At 45.1% G+C, this 17851-nt stretch overlaps 1 protein-coding gene across 1 annotated transcript in view; it reads right to left on the reverse strand.

Annotated features, from left to right (window-relative positions):
* The window catches only part of LOC124556256 (cadherin-like and PC-esterase domain-containing protein 1), a 119174-nt gene that overhangs the window by 52309 nt on the left and 49014 nt on the right, over positions 1-17851 (reverse strand). Inside the window, exon 2 of the mRNA XM_047130243.1 lies at positions 998-1209. Within this exon, the coding sequence (XP_046986199.1) occupies positions 998-1209 (212 nt within the window). The remainder of the gene's footprint in view (positions 1-997; positions 1210-17851) is intronic.

Raw genomic sequence — 17851 nt, forward strand, 5'->3', positions numbered from 1 at the left:
TTTTAATATTTCGCCATACTTAGAAATAGCTCTTTTGATTTTTTTTTCATTTTTAAGTGTTTCATACATAGAATGTTTGGAATTGAAATAAAAAAATTAGGACTCTCTGTTTTTGTTGTTAAGTGAGACTGGGATACTACACCAGGTGTTATGTACGTTCCTAGCTCTAATTTATACAGGGTGTTACAAAAAGGTAGGGGCAAACTTTCAGGAAGCATTCCTCACACACAAAGAAAGAAAAGAAAATATGTTATGTGGACATGTGTCCGGAAACGCTTACTCTCCATGTTAGAGCTCATTTGGTACCGGGGTTGCGTAGACAAGAGCTTTCAAATGTCCCCATAAATTAAAGTCAAGAGGGTTGAGGTCAGGAGAGCACGGAGGCCATGGAATTGGTCCACCTCTACCAATCCATTGGTCATCGAATCTGTTGTTGAGGAGCGTACGAACACTTCGACTGAAATGTGCAGGAGCTCCATCGTGCACGAACCACATGTTGTGTCGTACTTGTAAAAGGCACATCTTCTAGCAGCACAGGTAGAGTATCCCGTATGAAATCATGATAACGTGCTCCATTGAGCGTAGGTGGAAGAACATGGGGCCCAATCAAGACGTCACCAACAATGCCTGCCCAAACGTTCACAGAAAATCTGTGTTGTTGACGTGATTGCACAATTGCGTGCGGATTCTCGTCAGCCCACACATGTTGATTGTGAAAATTTACAATTTGACCACGTTGGAGTACATACTGACGAAACTAAAATGAGCTCTAACATGGAAATTAAGCGTTTCCGGACACATGTCCACATAACGTCTTTTCTTTATTTGTGTGTGAGGAATGTTTCCTGAAAGTTTGGCCGTACCTTTTTGTAACACCCTATATAGTCTATCGTTTTGGCCAGGTATGAGACCACTAAAACATTTTGTGAACGTGCTGAAAAAATTTAAGTAACTGTTTGTGACGTTAGTAGGAGGCGTACACTGGTGGAGAGCGCACCTGTTGATGAGGCTGTACAGCGTCCTGTCGAAGACTGGTCGCTGAGGTGGCGCGAGCCAGAACTGCGGGTAGTAGGCGAAGGCCAGCGTGGTGGCGCCTGCGTGGTAGACGCGCATCTCGTGCGTCTTGTCGCCGTCTAGTAGGCTGGCGTTGAGCCGCTCCAGCACGTAGTGCAGCATCCCGCGGTTCGTCGAGTCTCCCACGAACAGCAGCTTCACCACCAGAAACAACACGTATCACGCTATTACGTCTTCGTGTACGCAGATTAGAATAAAGCTCGTGTAGATAGGCTTCAGAACTCTCATTATCTAGTAAGTTAGGAACTCTTAGGAAATCGAGAAAGAAAGAAACCAAGGACCATTGTCCACGGAAAAATTTGGAAATTTGTGTTAAGAGCCTATGGGATCAAACTGCTGACGTCATCGGTCCCTTAGTTTACACACTACTTAATCTAACTTAAACTAACTTACGCTAAGGACAACAGACACCCCTGCCAGAAGGAGGACTTGAACCTCCGACGGGGCGAGCCGCGCGAACCGTGGCAAGGCGCCACAGATCGCTAATGTTTGAGAGGAGAAAGTATGTTCCAAAACAGTAGCAAAAATACAAGCAATTCCTATAGCTTGGCTTGACAGCAGTCATTACTTTGGAATACTACGACGTCAGAAACGGAATAGAATGTTAAAAAGTCGACTGGAACTAGATCAGTAAACAAAAATTAGCAGCCAGAAAGTTACGTACGCTAATATGAGATGTGCGATATTTAAACTGAAACGGTACAGTAGTTTCCGCTCTATAAGCAGCAGGTTTCGCTGCTCGCTCGCCCCGGGAAATAGAAACAGAGGCGGCTCCGCAGCTAATTTTACTACACGACGCGGCCGGCCGCGGGTGCAACAGAACCCATGTGGACGGGTGGAAAGAAATGTGACAGGCTTCATAATATGTATTTATATGTGTCGTGTATTATGCATTTCTTGTACGTGGATGTGAATCTGCACATGAACTTTCCTAATCCTCCTCACACCTTTCCGTAAAGCGTGGCCAAATCTTTGTTGGGAAGTAGTTCTGTACTTTAGTAGTACCAACCTTACTCCTGGCTAGGGGACCAGAGAGACAGCACAGGCAGGTAAAAGTTAAAGACTTTCCAGTGTCACAAGATTTGGGGTGGAGAGGTTGGTAACGGCCAAGTGGTTCGACCACCCCCTCCACGGGGGCCCAGGAAGACGTCCGGGTGCCCGCCATATTCTAGGGGGTGTTACAGGAGACGGGTAAGTGAGCAGACGTGCCCTCAGTGCGTCTGTCTCAATGTTCACGCATGGAAGAGAGGTACTTGAATATTTGTACTAATTCTTTTATTTCCAGCTTCGGATTGTGTAAGGGAATGAATGATCTCGTTAATTTAGGAAATTTGACCCCCTGTGTTAATGTATCTGGTCCCCAGTTTGCCTGTTATCCTCCTCACGTAGTGGATGTCCTACGTAAAGTAATTGGAAGGCTTTGGTGGTATACATTCGGCCAACGCAATTCCGTCTTGCCCGTAGAAAAGTGCGTGCAGATTCCTATATAATATACCCGAGCTATAACTTGTAAAATTGTAATATCTGTAAACTGGAACAATTGTTGCAATCGCTGTAAAATCGAGTGATAATATTTAAAATAAATACGTAACCAATTGTCATCAATTTTTAACATACCTTGAAAATCACAAAAAAGTCAAGTTAAAGGAATTCATTTAAAATAAAAGATATAGAATGCAGGGACCCACACATCAGCGTGTGAGCCCCCCGGCCTCTTGCCTAGTATCGTACAGAAAGGTCACACTCTCTAGGTAGCGCTCTCAAGCTCCCCTCCCCAGTTATCCGTTGCGCAATTTTGATTCAGGGCTTGACATCAACTTTCATCTGGCGTCCCTAGGAAAGGAGGTAAGACGGTAAACATTCAAAACATTTTGCATTGCGTGTACAAGGAGTAAACATACATACGTGGTATAGTGTAAATAAATAAAAACATAACGGGACAGCGGATGCAGTTTGGAGAATGGTGTTCGACGGAAACGGATCGCTTATTAAAGAATATTTACAACAGAAGCTTACGGTGTTACGTGATGTCATTCCTAAACTTAAAAACGTAGAAAGGTGAAATAATGACGCAATCATTATCTGTTATACCGACAGCATACAAACACGTTTCCAAAAATTCTACCACCGAGTAGCAAAAGCACTTCTCCGTGTATTATTTCAGTCATAATAGTGATGAACACAGTGATTTAAAATTAGTAAAAAGATAAATTAACTGACGTGACACAACTTTGGAGATGAAATGGCTCCGCCGGCCGGTGTGGCCGTGCGGTTAAAGGCGCTTCAGTCTCGAACCGCGTGACCGCTACGGTCGCTGGTTCGAATCCTGCCTCGGGCATGGATGTGTGTGATGTCCTTAAGTTAGTTAGGTTTAATTAGTTCTAAGTTCTAGGCGACTTATGACCTCAGAAGTCAAGTCGCTTAGTGCTCAGAGCCATTTGAACCATTTTTTGAAATGGTTCCATTAGTGATAGTTTAGGGTCTAACATAGCCTTCAGAAAATTTTCTCACGGGGAAAGATGAGCAAAACCGGTCGTACGCTTCCCTTGTTAGATGGGTACGTGTGTGGCGAACCTGAGACCTTTCAGTATGCGCCTGGTCAGCGCTAGCAGTCCTATATAACCATAATAACCAGAAATGCTGAACAAGTTTCAGTGAACTCGGTACAACGCGGCGGTCCAATTTTGTATGTCACAGACATGATTTATGCCTAACTAGCTCGGTATCTTTAAAAAAAAAAAAAAATTACACTACACGCCAGTAGCATGTCGAGCCGACATTTTCTTCAACACTAACTACTGTCAGTTGCGAGTTGTATGAAAACAGTAATATACACATATATAAAAAAGTTTTTCATCACCCCGGTTTCCAGAACTATTAGAGACATTCTATTTGGATATTGTATCACAGACACAGTTATTTTGACTGTTCAGAAATGTCACTAAACCCGCCCAAGGATGTAAACAACCATGCAAAAGCAGCGCCTATCAGACGGAGAGGGTTCGACAGCCGATCAGTTCCAATCATTCCACCAGGAAGGAGGTACACAGCTCGTGTGTCTATAGTTCAACCATACCTAGACGGTCAATACCGCGGTTAGACCGCGGTCGGATTGTTACTTAGTGCCAGGAAGGGCTCTCAACAAGGAGATTTCCAGCCGTCTCGGAATGAACCAAATGGCTCAAATGGCTCTAAACACTATGGGACATAACATCTGGGGTCATCAGTCCCCTAGACTTAGAAACCTAACTAACCTAAGAACGCCGGACGGAGTAGCCGAGCGATTCTCGGCGCTACAGTCTGGAACCGGGCAACCGCTACGGTCGAAGGTTCGAATCCTGGCTCGGACATGGATGTGTGTGATGTCCTTAGGTTAGTTAGGTTTAAGTAGTTCTAAGTTCTAGGGGACTGATGACCTCAGAAGTTAAGTCCCATAGTGCTCAGAGCCATTTGACCATTTTAACCTAAGAACAGCACACACATCCATGCCCGAGGCAGGATTCGAACCTGCGACTGTACCAGCAGCGCGGTTCCGGACTGGAGAGTGAACCAAAGTGATGTTGTTCGGACATGGAGAGATACAGAGAGACAGGAACTGTCGATGACATACCTTGGTCAGGCCGCCCAAGGGGTACTACTGCAGTGGATGACCGCTGCCTACGGATTATGGTTCGGAGGAACCCTGACAACAACGCCACCGTGTTGAATAATGCTTTTCGTGCAGCCACAGGACGTCGTGTTACGACTCAAACTGTGCGCAATAGACTGCACGATACGCAACTTCACTCCCGACATCCATTGCGACATCCATCTTTGCAACCACGGCACCATGCAGCGCGGTACAGATGGGCCTAACAACATGCCGTATGGACCACTGAGGATTGGAATCACGTTCTCCTCACCGATGAGTGTCGCATATGCCTTCAATCAGACAATCGTCGGTGACGTGTTCGGAGGTAACTCGGTCAGGCTGAACGCCTTAGACACACTGTTCAGCGAGTTCAGTAAGGTGGAGGTTCCCTGCTGTTTAGGAGTGGCACTCTGTGGGGCCGACGTACGCCGCTGGTGGTCATGGAAGGCACCGTAACGGCTGTACGATACGTGAATGCCGTCTTCCCACCGATAGTGCAACCGTATCGGCAGCATACTGGCGAGGCTTTCGTCTTCATGGATGAATATTCGCGCCCCCATCGTGCACATCTAGTGAATGACTTCCTTCAGGATAACGACATGGCTCGACTAGAGTGTCCAGCATGTACTCCAGACATGAACCCTATCGAACATGCCTGGGATAATTGAAAACGGCTGTTAATGGACGGCGTGACCCACCAACCACTCTGAAGGGTCTACGCCGAATCGCCGTTGAGGAGTGGGACAATCTGGACCAACATTGCCTTGATGAGCTTGTGTATAGTATGCACGACGAATACAGACATGCATCAATGCAAGAGCACGTGCTACTGGGTGTTTGAGGTACCGGTGTGTACAGCAATCTGGACCACCACCTCTGAAGGTCTCGCTGTATGGTGGTTTTCATGAGCAATAAAAAGGGCGGAAATGATGTTTATGTTCATCTCTATTCCCATTTTCTGTACAGGTTCCGAGGCTCTCGGAACAGACGTGATGCAAAACTTTTTTTGATGTGTGTAGAATAAGACATCTGATTAAAAAGATACTCTCAGTCGAGCTTTAATTTGAAAGACAATCCTGCGAAATGGTCTTCATCTCTATCTTTAATTTGTAGGAAAAGTGTAAAAACCAGAATAAAGTGTAGTATTGAAATGGTATTAGCTATGAGCATCGTACAAGTGAGGTGATACAATAGAGTGAATGCAGCGGACCGAGCCCCAGAACCACAAGTACCACAGAGGCGTTGATATGCTAGAGATGTGTTACTGAGTCACATGTAGCTGGTACGGTTGCTCGGCGTGGACGCTTTTCTAAATCGGACACCGCTATCGTAAATTTGCAATGTGGAGGAAGCAAGTGCCAGATATCCAGAGCACGTGCTAAGGTCGATTTCCTAATTGGTCGGTATCTCGTGGCCCTCTACGATATTGAAGATAATTTATTGTATTACATTTAGTAACTGTATTACTTTTAATATATATCTATGTGTACTATAATACGAGGGTTGAATGAAAAGTAATGCCTCCACCTTCGTGAATTGAGATTGCATGGGAGTATTTTAATTAATCAAAAGCAGAAATTATCCGTAGAATGTGATCTTTAATTACCAATGTTCACTTTTTCACATAGTCACCAGCTAATTGGATACATTTCTGCCAATGATGAACAAATTTTCTGAAGGCGTCACCGAAGATGGTTCAAATGGCTCTGAGCACTATGGGACTTAACATCTGTGGTCATCAGTCCCCTAGTACTTAGAACTACTTAAACCTAACTAACCTAAGGACATCACAAACATCCATGCCCGAGGCAGGATTCGAACCTGCGACCGTAGCAGTCCAGCGGTTCCGGACTGAGCGCCTAGAACCGCTAGACCACCGCGGCCGGCGTCACCGAAGAAGTCGACACTCTGTTTCCGCAACAACAGTCTCACAGTTCTCTTAACGTCTTCATCAGAAGCATAATGATGTCGCCGCAGATAGTCTTTCATTATCGTGAACAGATGGAAGTCAGACGGTACTCAATCTGGACTGTATGGAGGATGCCGTACGGTGGTGAGATTCAGTCTCTAAAGTTCTGCTTTGGTGGCACGTGAAGTGTGTGGTTTGGCATTGTCACGCTGCAGGATAACATTTCCCTATTCCTTTCGGACCCTTGGTACCCGTCGTTACAGAGTTCGCAACGCTGTGATGTAACGCTCTGAATTTATTGTTGTTCCACGATCAAGGAAATCAACATCGATAACACCATCTGCGTCCCAGAACACTGTGGCCATGATTTTTCCAGCTGAGGGCTGCGTCTTGAATTTCTTTTTCTGGGTCGAGTCTTTGTGTCGATATTTCATAGACTGACGTTTCAAATCCGGGTCGTAGTGGTGTACCCATGTTTCGTCTCCTGTCATAATTGAATGGAGGAAGCCGTCACCTTCATTCTCGTACCGAGAGAAGAGTCCCTCGCAAATTTCAAGTCTGCGAGCTTTCATTTCAGGAGTCAGCATCCGGGGTACCCATAGTGCACAGATCTTCCAATAGCTAAGCAAAGCAATAATGTGACCCACACGTTCTTGTGAAATGTTGATTGTGCTTGCAGTTTCTCTCTGAGTGATACGACGATCGTCCTGAATCAATCTGTCAACATTTTGCTTGTGAAACTCGGTGGTTGCGGTCAGAAGATGCTCAACACTTTGTTTGTCACACAGGTCAGATGTTCCTGCCTCAACATCTTTAAACTTACTTACATGTACATCTACATCTACATACATACTCCGTAATCCACCATACGGTGCGTGGCAGAGGGTATCTCGTACCACAACTAGCATCTTCTCTCCCTGTTCCACTCCCAAACAGAACGAGGGAAAAATGACTGCCTATATGCCTCTGTACGAGCCCTAATCTCTCTTATCATATCTTTGTGGTCTTCCCGCGAAATGTAAGTTGGCGGCAGTAAAACTGCACTGCAGTCAGCCTCAAATGCTGGTTCTCTAAATTTCCTCAGTAGCGATTCACGAAAAGAACGCCTTCTTTCCTCTAGAGACTCCCATTCGAGTTCCTGAAGCATTTCCGTAACACTCGCGTAATGATCAAACCTACCAGTAACAAATCTATCAACTCGCCTCTGAATTGCTTCTATGTCCTCCTTCAATCCGACCTGATAGGGATTCCAAACGCTCGAGCAGTACTCAAGAATAGGTCGTATTAGTGTTTTACAAGCGGTCTCCTTTACAGATGAACCACATCTTCCGAAAATTCTACCAATGAACCGAAGACGACTATCCGCCTTCCCCACAACTGCTATTACATGCTTGTCCCACTTCATATCGCTCTGCAATGTTACGCCCAAGTATTTAATCAACGTGACTGTGTCAAGCGCTACACTACTACTGGAGTATTCAAACATTACAGGATTCTTTCTCCTATTCATCTGCATTAAGTTACATTTATCTATATTTAGAGTTAGCTACCATTCTTTACACCGATCACAAATCCTGTCCAAGTCATCTTGTATCCTACAGTCACTCAACGACGACACCTTCCCGTACACCACAGCATCATCGGCAAACAGCCGCACACTGCTGTCCACTCTATCCAAAAGATCATTTATGTAGATAGAAAACAACAGCGGACGTACCATACTTCCCTGGGGCACTCCAGATGATGCCCTCACCTCCGATGAACACTCACCATCACCATTCGAGCCACTCACATACTTGGGAACCACTACCATATGCTCGTACCTTAGTTAGGAGTCTGCAGTGGGACACCGAGTCAAATGCTTTCCGGAAGTCAAGGCATATGGCATCCGTTTGGTACCCTTCATCCACGGTTCGCAAAATATCATGTGAAAAAAGGGCGAGTTGCGTTCCGCAGGAGCGATGCTTTCTAAAGCCGTGCTGATGCATGGACAGCAACTTCTCTGTCTCAAGGAAATTCATTATATTCGAACTGAGAATATGTTCTAGAATCTTGCAACAAACCGATGTTAAGGATATCAGTCTGTAATTTTGAGGATCCGTCCTTCTACCCTTCTTATATACAGGCGTCACCTGCGCTTTTTTCCAGTCGCTCGGGACTTTACGTTGGGCAAGAGACTCGCGATAAATGCAAGCTAAGTAAGGAGCCAATGCAGTAGAGTACTCTCTGTAAAACTGATTGGAATCCCATCAGGACCTGGCGATTTATTTATTTTCAACCCATTCAGCTGCTTCACAACCCCAGGGACGTCTATCACCGTGTCCTCCATACGGGAATCTGTACGAGACTCAAACGGCTGTATGTTTGTACGATCCTCCTGCGTGAAAGATTTCTCAAACGTTAAATTTAAAACTTCAGCTTTCGTTTTGCTGTCTTCCGTTGCCAGGCCAGACTGATCAGTGAGTAACTGGATGGAAGCCTTCGACCCGCTTACCGATTTTACGTAAGACCAGAATTTCCTTGGGTTTACAGCAATATCTTTTGCTAAGGTATGACGGTGGTAGTGGTTGAATGCTTCGCGCATCGCTGTTTTTACAGCAGCACGAATCTCGACTAACTTTTGCCTGCCCTCATTCTCCCGATCTTTCTTGTACCGCGAGTGCAACTGCCTTTGCTTCCTGAGCATTCTCCGCATTGCGCTGTTAAATCACGGTGGGTCTTTTCCGTCCATAACCCACTTTTTCGGCACATACTTGTCCAATGCGATATTTACAATGTGTTTAAAATTTGCCCATAATTCTTCCACGTCCATCGTACCGGAAGTAAATGAAGTCGACTCATTTACTAAGTGGGATGCTAGCAAGTGCTTATCTGCTCTTTCTAGTAAGAATACTCTCCTAGCCTTCTTGACCGACTTTTTAACTTTCGTAACCATAGTCGTAATGACATCATCATGATCACTAATCCCTGTCTCAACACTGACACCATCGATGAGGTCTGGTCTGTTCGTGGCTACTTGCCCAATGACGCACAGTACTCACATCAACACAATCACCATAAACTGCTTTCATTCTCTGATGACTCTCCTGTGGGGTGGCACATTCTGCTGTCAAGAATTCAATGACTGCACTTTGCTTAAATCGCAATGACTGGCCGCCTGCGCAAGGTTCCATACTTTACACTGTAACAACACAACCCTTCAATGCTAAGGCTTCCCGCCAACTGGAGCTGTGGAGAAGAGGCTAGGGAACAAGCCAGTAACTACCGCATGCCAATGCTTTTCAGTCAAACCTCGTATGATATTGTTTGCTACTACCATAAGACACAAACTAAGGAATTTGCTTGAAAAAAATCTATGTTGGCATCAAAATCTTCTCTCCGATCCAACACTAGTTTCGGGCAAATAAATCGTTCGTGTTACGAAATTATGAGTGACTGCAACATTCCTTTCTCATAATTTCACGAATCAGTTCTCTTTGACACAATATTCATAGCTATTTAAGGAAGTTTCAGCAGTACTGCTAGTATGATCTACATGTCGCTGCGCATTAGCTCAGCGTCATTACCTACAGAGATCTGGACTTGTTTCCACCAGAACGTCGTTATCAAAAATTACTTATGCTGCTGGCACATTAAATTAGTAATTTCTGTTTACAGAACTGAGATTCTCATCTAGCCAGTAATAGTGGGTGGACAAGTTTTTATTTTCTGGAGATATTGTAGTCGCCGCTGAGTACACTTAAATAGCTCACCCTCGTCGGCGTCGCACCAGCGCATGTTCTACATTGACCTTATGAGTCAATGATTGGTCAAAGCAAATGTATTTTAGGTGCATATGACTGTTATGTGGTTATCAACGGACATACACTTAGATATGTGAAATACCAGTTTATATTTATTTCAAATTACCCGTGAAAGTATTAGAATATAATTAAACTACCGCCAAATATGACATAGTCCAGTCAACGAAGGAAAGTTAAGTAAAAAAATTGCGTAGTCGCAAATTTTTGCACATTGTTAGGAGGGCATGTGATGAACAAGATTCTGAAAATCCTGACCGGTGGGGTGTGAGCGTTCGGGTGGGGAAGGTGGGGTTGAAGGTCACCTCTTAAAGCATTTCTTGAATGTCCCGAAAACCGCGGCTCCTACCGGAAGAATTTCCCAAGACCAACTTTAACTGCAATAAACTGCCTATAAAAACTCCTATTCATTTTTTTTCTCTAGGACTTATAGTTTCCGTGTTGCAAAGCGACGGAAAAATCGCATTTTATTAAAAGTAGTTAGTTAATGGTACAAAACTAACGTTCACTGTTAAATGAAGTGGGTTAAGCAGACATATTAAATGTGTGTACCACTTATAGCCGCAGCACAGCCGAGTTAAGGGATAAATTGTGTTCTGGGGGTGTAACAGGGCGTAGGAGGTGTGACTGGATAGTAGAAGTGGGAGGGAAGGTATGACGCCGGGTTGTGGTCATGCATTTCCCTCCTTCATAGTTATGCAAACTGAAGAGCAAGCAGATGATTTTCCACACTGCCACCCCACAACGTCAAAAAATGGAGCTACATGATGTTTCACAACGTTATACTGACCCTCATGGAGCGCGTCTTGTTAACCACAGGCGACGAAGTTTGCAGGCATGACGTGGGAAGTTTATTTTCCGCAAGAAGTGCATTAACATTACGTGGAAGACAGATGCGTTACTGATATTACCAACGCAAGAAATAACTATGGACAGAATCATCGTACATTTCTGCATACTGTTCTACACTACTAGAGAGAAAATTGTAGCTGTATCGTTTTTACGGATAAAGCAACTTCTTTCATCACGAGCGCTGTTCGATCTTCAGTTCATAAACAGACTAAACGTTCGCAGCATTTCCTGCGTAATTCTCTTACACGTTATGAAAAAAAAATAACTTCTCTGATCTCGTGTTTTTATATGTGAGTTACTTTCAGTTAATTAAATGAGTACTAATTCGATGTCGATAAGTGAGATTTTGTGTAAAATATGTTTCTATAAGCAATGGGCGAGAAGCGTGTAATTTGTTTTATGTTGTCAGTGACCTTTGGTGTGTTGGTCAGACAGGAACTGGATAGGTAAGTGTGCTGCTGACTATCGTTGTCAGCATATTGTGTAGCCACGTAATTGTTTTGAAGTAACTTGATGGTGAATTAGTGATTGATCAGGAAGATACTTCCCTTCACTGAACATAAATTACGTTACTGGAAGAGTACATACATCCCCTACATTCAGATATAACTGGCACCTGTAGAGTAGGCTGCACTCACTGGAGCCACTTACCGCACATACACACTGTATCTTTCAAGGTAGTTGTAACTATAACTGATGCAATGAGACTGATCATGTTCAAATCTAGAACAGTAATCTGCTGTATTCCGTTGCCTGACTTACGATGGGATATCTGAAGTTTCATAATACCTTGGTGACCTTCTTGTGTTGCAGAGGGAGACCATACAAGCCTTTGGGCCTCTTCAGATGTTGGGAGAGCTGAGGCTGCGGTGATACATTTAATACATCTCATGAACTGAAACGCATTCCAACCAATGACAGTGGAGACAATGAAATTGAGATTTTCTAATACGTTATTGAAAGCGTGTCGTACTTGGGACAGGCTCTTCAGTGTGATAGACAGCTGACAGCTTTAGCTGTTCAATATTTTTACGTAATAGTTGACTTAGCAACAGCAACTTAGCACTCATTTAATAAACTGAAAATAACTCCACTATTTAAATACGAGCTCAGGAAATACACTGAGGTGACTAAAGTCATGGGCTACCGCCTATTTTCATGTCGGAATTCCTTTTGCCCGGCGTAGGGCAACAACGCGACGTTACACGGGCTCTACAAGTCGTTGGAAATCCCCTGCAGAAATACTGAGCCATACTGCCTCAATTGCCGTCCGTAATTGCGAAAGTGTTGCTGGTGCAGGGTTTTGGACACGAACTCACTTCTCCATTACGTGTCGTAAATTTTCGATGGGAGTCATATCGGGATACCTGGGTAGCACCATTCGCTCGATTTCTCCAGCATGTTCTCCACACCAATCGTGAACAGTTGACGCCCGCTCACATGGCGTATTGTCATCCACAAAAATTCCGTCGTTGTTTGGAACCGTGACGTCCATGAATGGCTGCAAATGGTCTCCAACTAATCGAAATCCAGAGGACCCAGTCCATTCCATGTAAAATACTACCCACACCATCATGGAGCCACCACGACCTTGCACAGTGCCTTGTTGACATTTTGGGTCCACGGCTTCGTGAGGTCTGCACCACACTCGAACCCTGCCATCAGCTCTTACTATCTGAAATAGGGGCTCATCGCAGCAGGCCGCGGTTTTCCAGTCGTCTAGGATCCAGGCGATACGATGACGAGCCCAGGAGCGGCGCTGCAGGCGATGTCATGCTGTTATCAAAGGCACTTACATCGGTCGACTGCTGCCATAGCCCATTCACGCAAAATTTGGCCGCATTGCCCTAACGAATTCGTATGTCGTACGTCTCACTTGATTTATGTGGCTATTTTACGCAGTGCTGCATGTTTGTTAGCACTGACAACTCTATGCTAACGCAGGTCCTTTCCGTCTTTAAGCGAAGGCCGTTGGCCACTGTATTGTCCGTGGTGAGAGGTAATGCCTGAAATTTGATATTCTCGGCACACTCTTGACAGTGTGAATGTCGGAATATTCAATTCCGTAACGATTCCCGAAAAGGAATGTCCCTTGCGTTTAGCTCAAATTACCATTGCGCGTTCAAAGTCTGTTAATTCCCGTCTTGCGACCATAATCAGGTCGGAAACCCTTTCACATGAATCACTTGAATACAAATGACTGCTCCGCCTACCTAGCGCCCTTTTATACCTTATGAATACGTTGCGATATTTCTTATAGGAAATTTAATGCAGTTTAATTTTGTGCTGAGAAACACTTTCGCTAAGCCGCGGTTTTCAAGATGTTCAAGAAATAAAAATTGAAATTTAAACACACCCCACCCCAACGTTCACATCCCACGGGTCAGCAGTTTTAATACGCTGCCCATGACACTCAATCTTACCACTGCACAAAAGCCTGTGACAGCAGGATTTTTTCACCGACTGGACCTCTTTTGGTCTTCGTTGACTGGGTTACAATAGAAAGAAACGCGATAGAGCTAAAGGAAACTCTATGTGAATGTGAGGAAAGCTCTTCTTATGTATCGTAACACATCAGAGTATAGAAGTGGTGGCCTAAAGCATGTACTGACTCAACATGCACTGCAAACTGCTGCAAAAATGTCTGCGAACGTTGTGCGATGAGAGCAACCTAGACAGATACAAGTAAACAATCGTCAGATAAACAATATCCCTATTATTTCTTTGAGTTTGTTTCGACCTGGTAGGGATCTAACCAAATTGAACATATTTCTATTACACTGAATGAGGTATTTCAATTTGTCTGTGAAATTTACATAACCTGACAATTTACAGTCCCTTGCTGGTACAGCTTTTCCAAGTAATTCATGAGAAGTAGTGCTACGGAAATGAAGATCATAAACTCTACATAAATTAGTGGAGCCTTTGAATGGAAACACCTCTAATCCTAGTGACGCACCAACGCAAGGAACAGTTTTCCTCCTATGTCTCATGGAACAGTTCCACGGATCCTGTGGGCGTATAAAGGCCACCTCCAATGTAAAGTATTTGAACAGTAAATTCAGTAATTTTTGTTCCAGCTGCTATGAGACTTACTGTTATATTGGAGATCAAAGGAATAAACAGATATTCCATGAAATAAGGAACGTATAAGCCAAAATATTGGGCAACATACAGTTCTAATACATATTGACGGAAAAAAATCGCAATACCAAAGAATAATGAATGAAGAGAACTAAAGTTTTAGGAATGCATTTGTCTAGACAGCATATTTAAGAGATCAGTACCGCAAGATCACACGTTAATATAAGAGTGAGATAAGCCATTGCAAATGTGAAACGATGGTACATTAACAACCGGTGTAACCACCAGAATGAGATTGAAAGCTTGCAAACGTGCATGCATTGTGTTGTACAGGTGCCGGATGTCAGTATATGGGATGGAGTTCCATGCTTGTTACACTTGGTCAGTCACTACAGGGAGGGTTAATGCTGTTTGTGGATGACGCTGGAATTGTCGTCCAATGACCTCCCGTATGTTCTCCTTTGGGGACAGACCTGGTGATCGAGCAGGCCAAGGAGACATGTCGGCACTCTGTGGAGCATGTTTGGTCACAATGGTGTTATGTGAGCGAGCGTTATCCCGTTAGAAAACACCCCATGGAATGCTGTTCATGAATGGAGCACAATATCTCGGATCACTGATTGACGTACGAATATGCAGTCAGGTTGCGTGGGATAAAAACGACAGTGCTCTTACAGTCATACTAAATCGCACCCCAGACCATAACCCAAGTGTACGTCCAGTGTTCCTAGCAGGCAGACAGGCTGGTTGTAGGTCCTCAACTGGTCTCCTTCTAACCACCACACGGCCATCACTGGCACCGAGGGAGAACCGCTTTCATCACAAAACACAAAAAAATGGTTCAAATGGTTCTTTTTTTTTCAAAAGAAAACAAAGACTCCAATTATACTTGTTTCTCCTTCCAGGAAACAAAAATGAGTCTCCTTCGTCTTGTTGTCGAAGAAGCAATCTTTTGGAACAAAAAAAGAAAAAAATGTTTCTCAAAGCCAAAATCAAATTTCTTTTTCTTTTAAGCAAATTATGAGGAATAAATAAGGAAAAGTGATTTTTTTTAATTAAGGTCGTCGTGCGACTTGTAGTTAAAGACCAGTTCTTACAGGAGCTCCTGAAGTGTATCCGCCTACAGCATGCCAGCTCGTCCAAACGTGTCTTCTCATGGTGTAGGCGTGGGTTCTGGGTAGCAGATCTATTCAGTTCGGTTCGGTTTATACAGTATTCAGCTTCTCAGGGCTTGGACGCTCCAGCTACTAGGTGGGTCATTGAAAGTGCTCCGTAAGAAATTGGAAAAATATTGTTTATAGCGTGGGTTGCGTATCAGGACGCAGTGTCGTTCGTTGAGATGAGTCCAATATCCTAGCGTAGACTTGTCGCCAGAAGTAAGAAGATAGCGGATCGTGTGGCCACAGATCCAATTCACAGAGTGAGTTTTGGCGGAGGGGTAGAAAGTCTTATCTGGGTACAAAAGCATGTGGACGTCGATCTGAGCCGGTGTCTGGCGAGTAAGAAACGCCAAAATTCGCCGCGCAAGTGTCCAGACGTCGAACGCTGTGCAACAGTGGAACCGGTGGACATCCGTGTCATCCACTCCACAGAGGGTGCAGAGGGATGAATCGGCGATATGGATGCGGTGCAGACGATCTCGGTTAACTTGTTTGCCATTCACGATGATGTACCACGCTGATTGAACGTCTGATTCAAGAAAACGCGCATGGATCGCCTTCCATATGTGTCGCCACACGTACTGTGGAAACTTACGCTCGATGGGGTTGGACGGGCGGCACTGTTGTAACAATTCGGAGACTGTTTTCGTGAGGTACAAACGTGTAAGTGGTAAGGACCGGTAGATATAACTGAACTCCATGAAAAATCGTTGGATGTAATAAAAGGGGTTTGGAATGGTCGATACCAGTACTGGGGCGGACGAGGAGGCCGGTGCAAAGTTGTGAAGCAGGAGGCTAGTAAGGCTCTGCGGGCAACGATGCCAAAGTTTTAGTTGGGAGCTGACGTATAGTGCCTTGACACGAGTCGGCACGTGGATGAGTCCCACCCCCGCCACGATCTCGTGGCAGTGCAAGGGATTCATACTGCACCTTGAATAACATCCCCGAGCTGACAAAGGAGCCGAAAGCCATCATCAGTCGTCGCGCCAGGAGATTTGGGACTGGTAGTACTGGAGCCACGTGTGGTATACGGGAAGCATGATACATGTTCACGTATTGCGCGCGTTGGATAACGTCGAGAGCTCGTAGCCGGTGATCTGCGAGATTTGCTCTGATTGTCTGTAGCAAGCGTCTACCATTGATAGTCGCTGAGCGGCGCAGGTCTGCTGTGAAATCAAGTCCAAGACACCGTATGGTGGCGGCGACACTAAGGGGATCAACGCATCTCTCCGGCAAGCCCTCACGAATGAGCAGGACCTTGGATTTTGACACGTTGAGGCAGCTCCCCGAAGCTTCGCCGTAAGTCGCCACCCATGTCAGTGCTGCTCGTACTTCATCTTCACTGCGCATATATAGTACTATGTCGTCTGCGTTGGCTGTACAACAAAAACGGTGGCCTTGCACAGCCATGCCTTCCAAACGTTGGCGCATGCCCTGGAGCAGGGGTTCCAAGGCGAAAGCATACAAAATCGTGGAAAGAGGGAAGCCTTGTCGTACAGATCGTGCGATGACCAGGGACGGTGTAAGGCGACCATTGTACATGATTTTAGAGGTTGCACTACTCAACAGGCGCATAACCACTGTGACAATACCGCCAGGAAAACCCATATGCTGAAGAACTGTCCGTAAATAGAAGTGGTCAACACGGTCGAAAGCCTGGCCAAAGTCCAGTGAAGCCAAGGCGCCAGGGAGACGCTGATAATGCGCTAATGCTATCATGTCTCTGTGACGGCAAAGGGCCGTACGGATGTTGTTGTCGCCTCCTAGGGAAGTCTGGTCGCAGGATGTGACGTAACGGGCGACCTTCTTGAGTCGCGATGCCAGTAGCCGTGTGAATATTTTCATGTCGCTGTTGAGCAAAGGAATTGGTCGATAGTCCTGGATCCTCGATAACCCGCGCGGTTTATGTACGGCGATAATAATGCCTTCTAGAAAGGCGCTCGGGACCACTGTCATCGGTGACATCAGCTCTTGTGCGATTGCCGTCCACGTGGAAGCCAACAAATAGTGAAAACTTTTATAAAATTCAATGGGTATAACGTCAGGTCCAGGGGATCTGTTATCGGAACCCGCCTTGATAGCATCTACCACTTCATCTGTGGTTACGTCGTCTTGGAGGTCATGCACTGCATCCTCCTGAAGAGTGTTCGTAGTAAGCTGAGCGACTTCTGTGATCAGTGCTACAGAATGCGGTACTGCTGCGCATAGCCCGGCAAAATGAGCATGGAGAGTACGACCGATGCTTTGTTGGGTGTCGTGCCGGCGCCCTTCCACATCAGTGAGGACTTGGATCTGAGCTCGTCGTCGTCGTTGTCTTTCCTGAAGGAGGTGGAACATCGAC

This window comes from Schistocerca americana, chromosome X (genome assembly GCF_021461395.2).
Source record: "Schistocerca americana isolate TAMUIC-IGC-003095 chromosome X, iqSchAmer2.1, whole genome shotgun sequence".
Classification (NCBI taxonomy): Eukaryota; Metazoa; Arthropoda; class Insecta; order Orthoptera; family Acrididae; genus Schistocerca; species Schistocerca americana.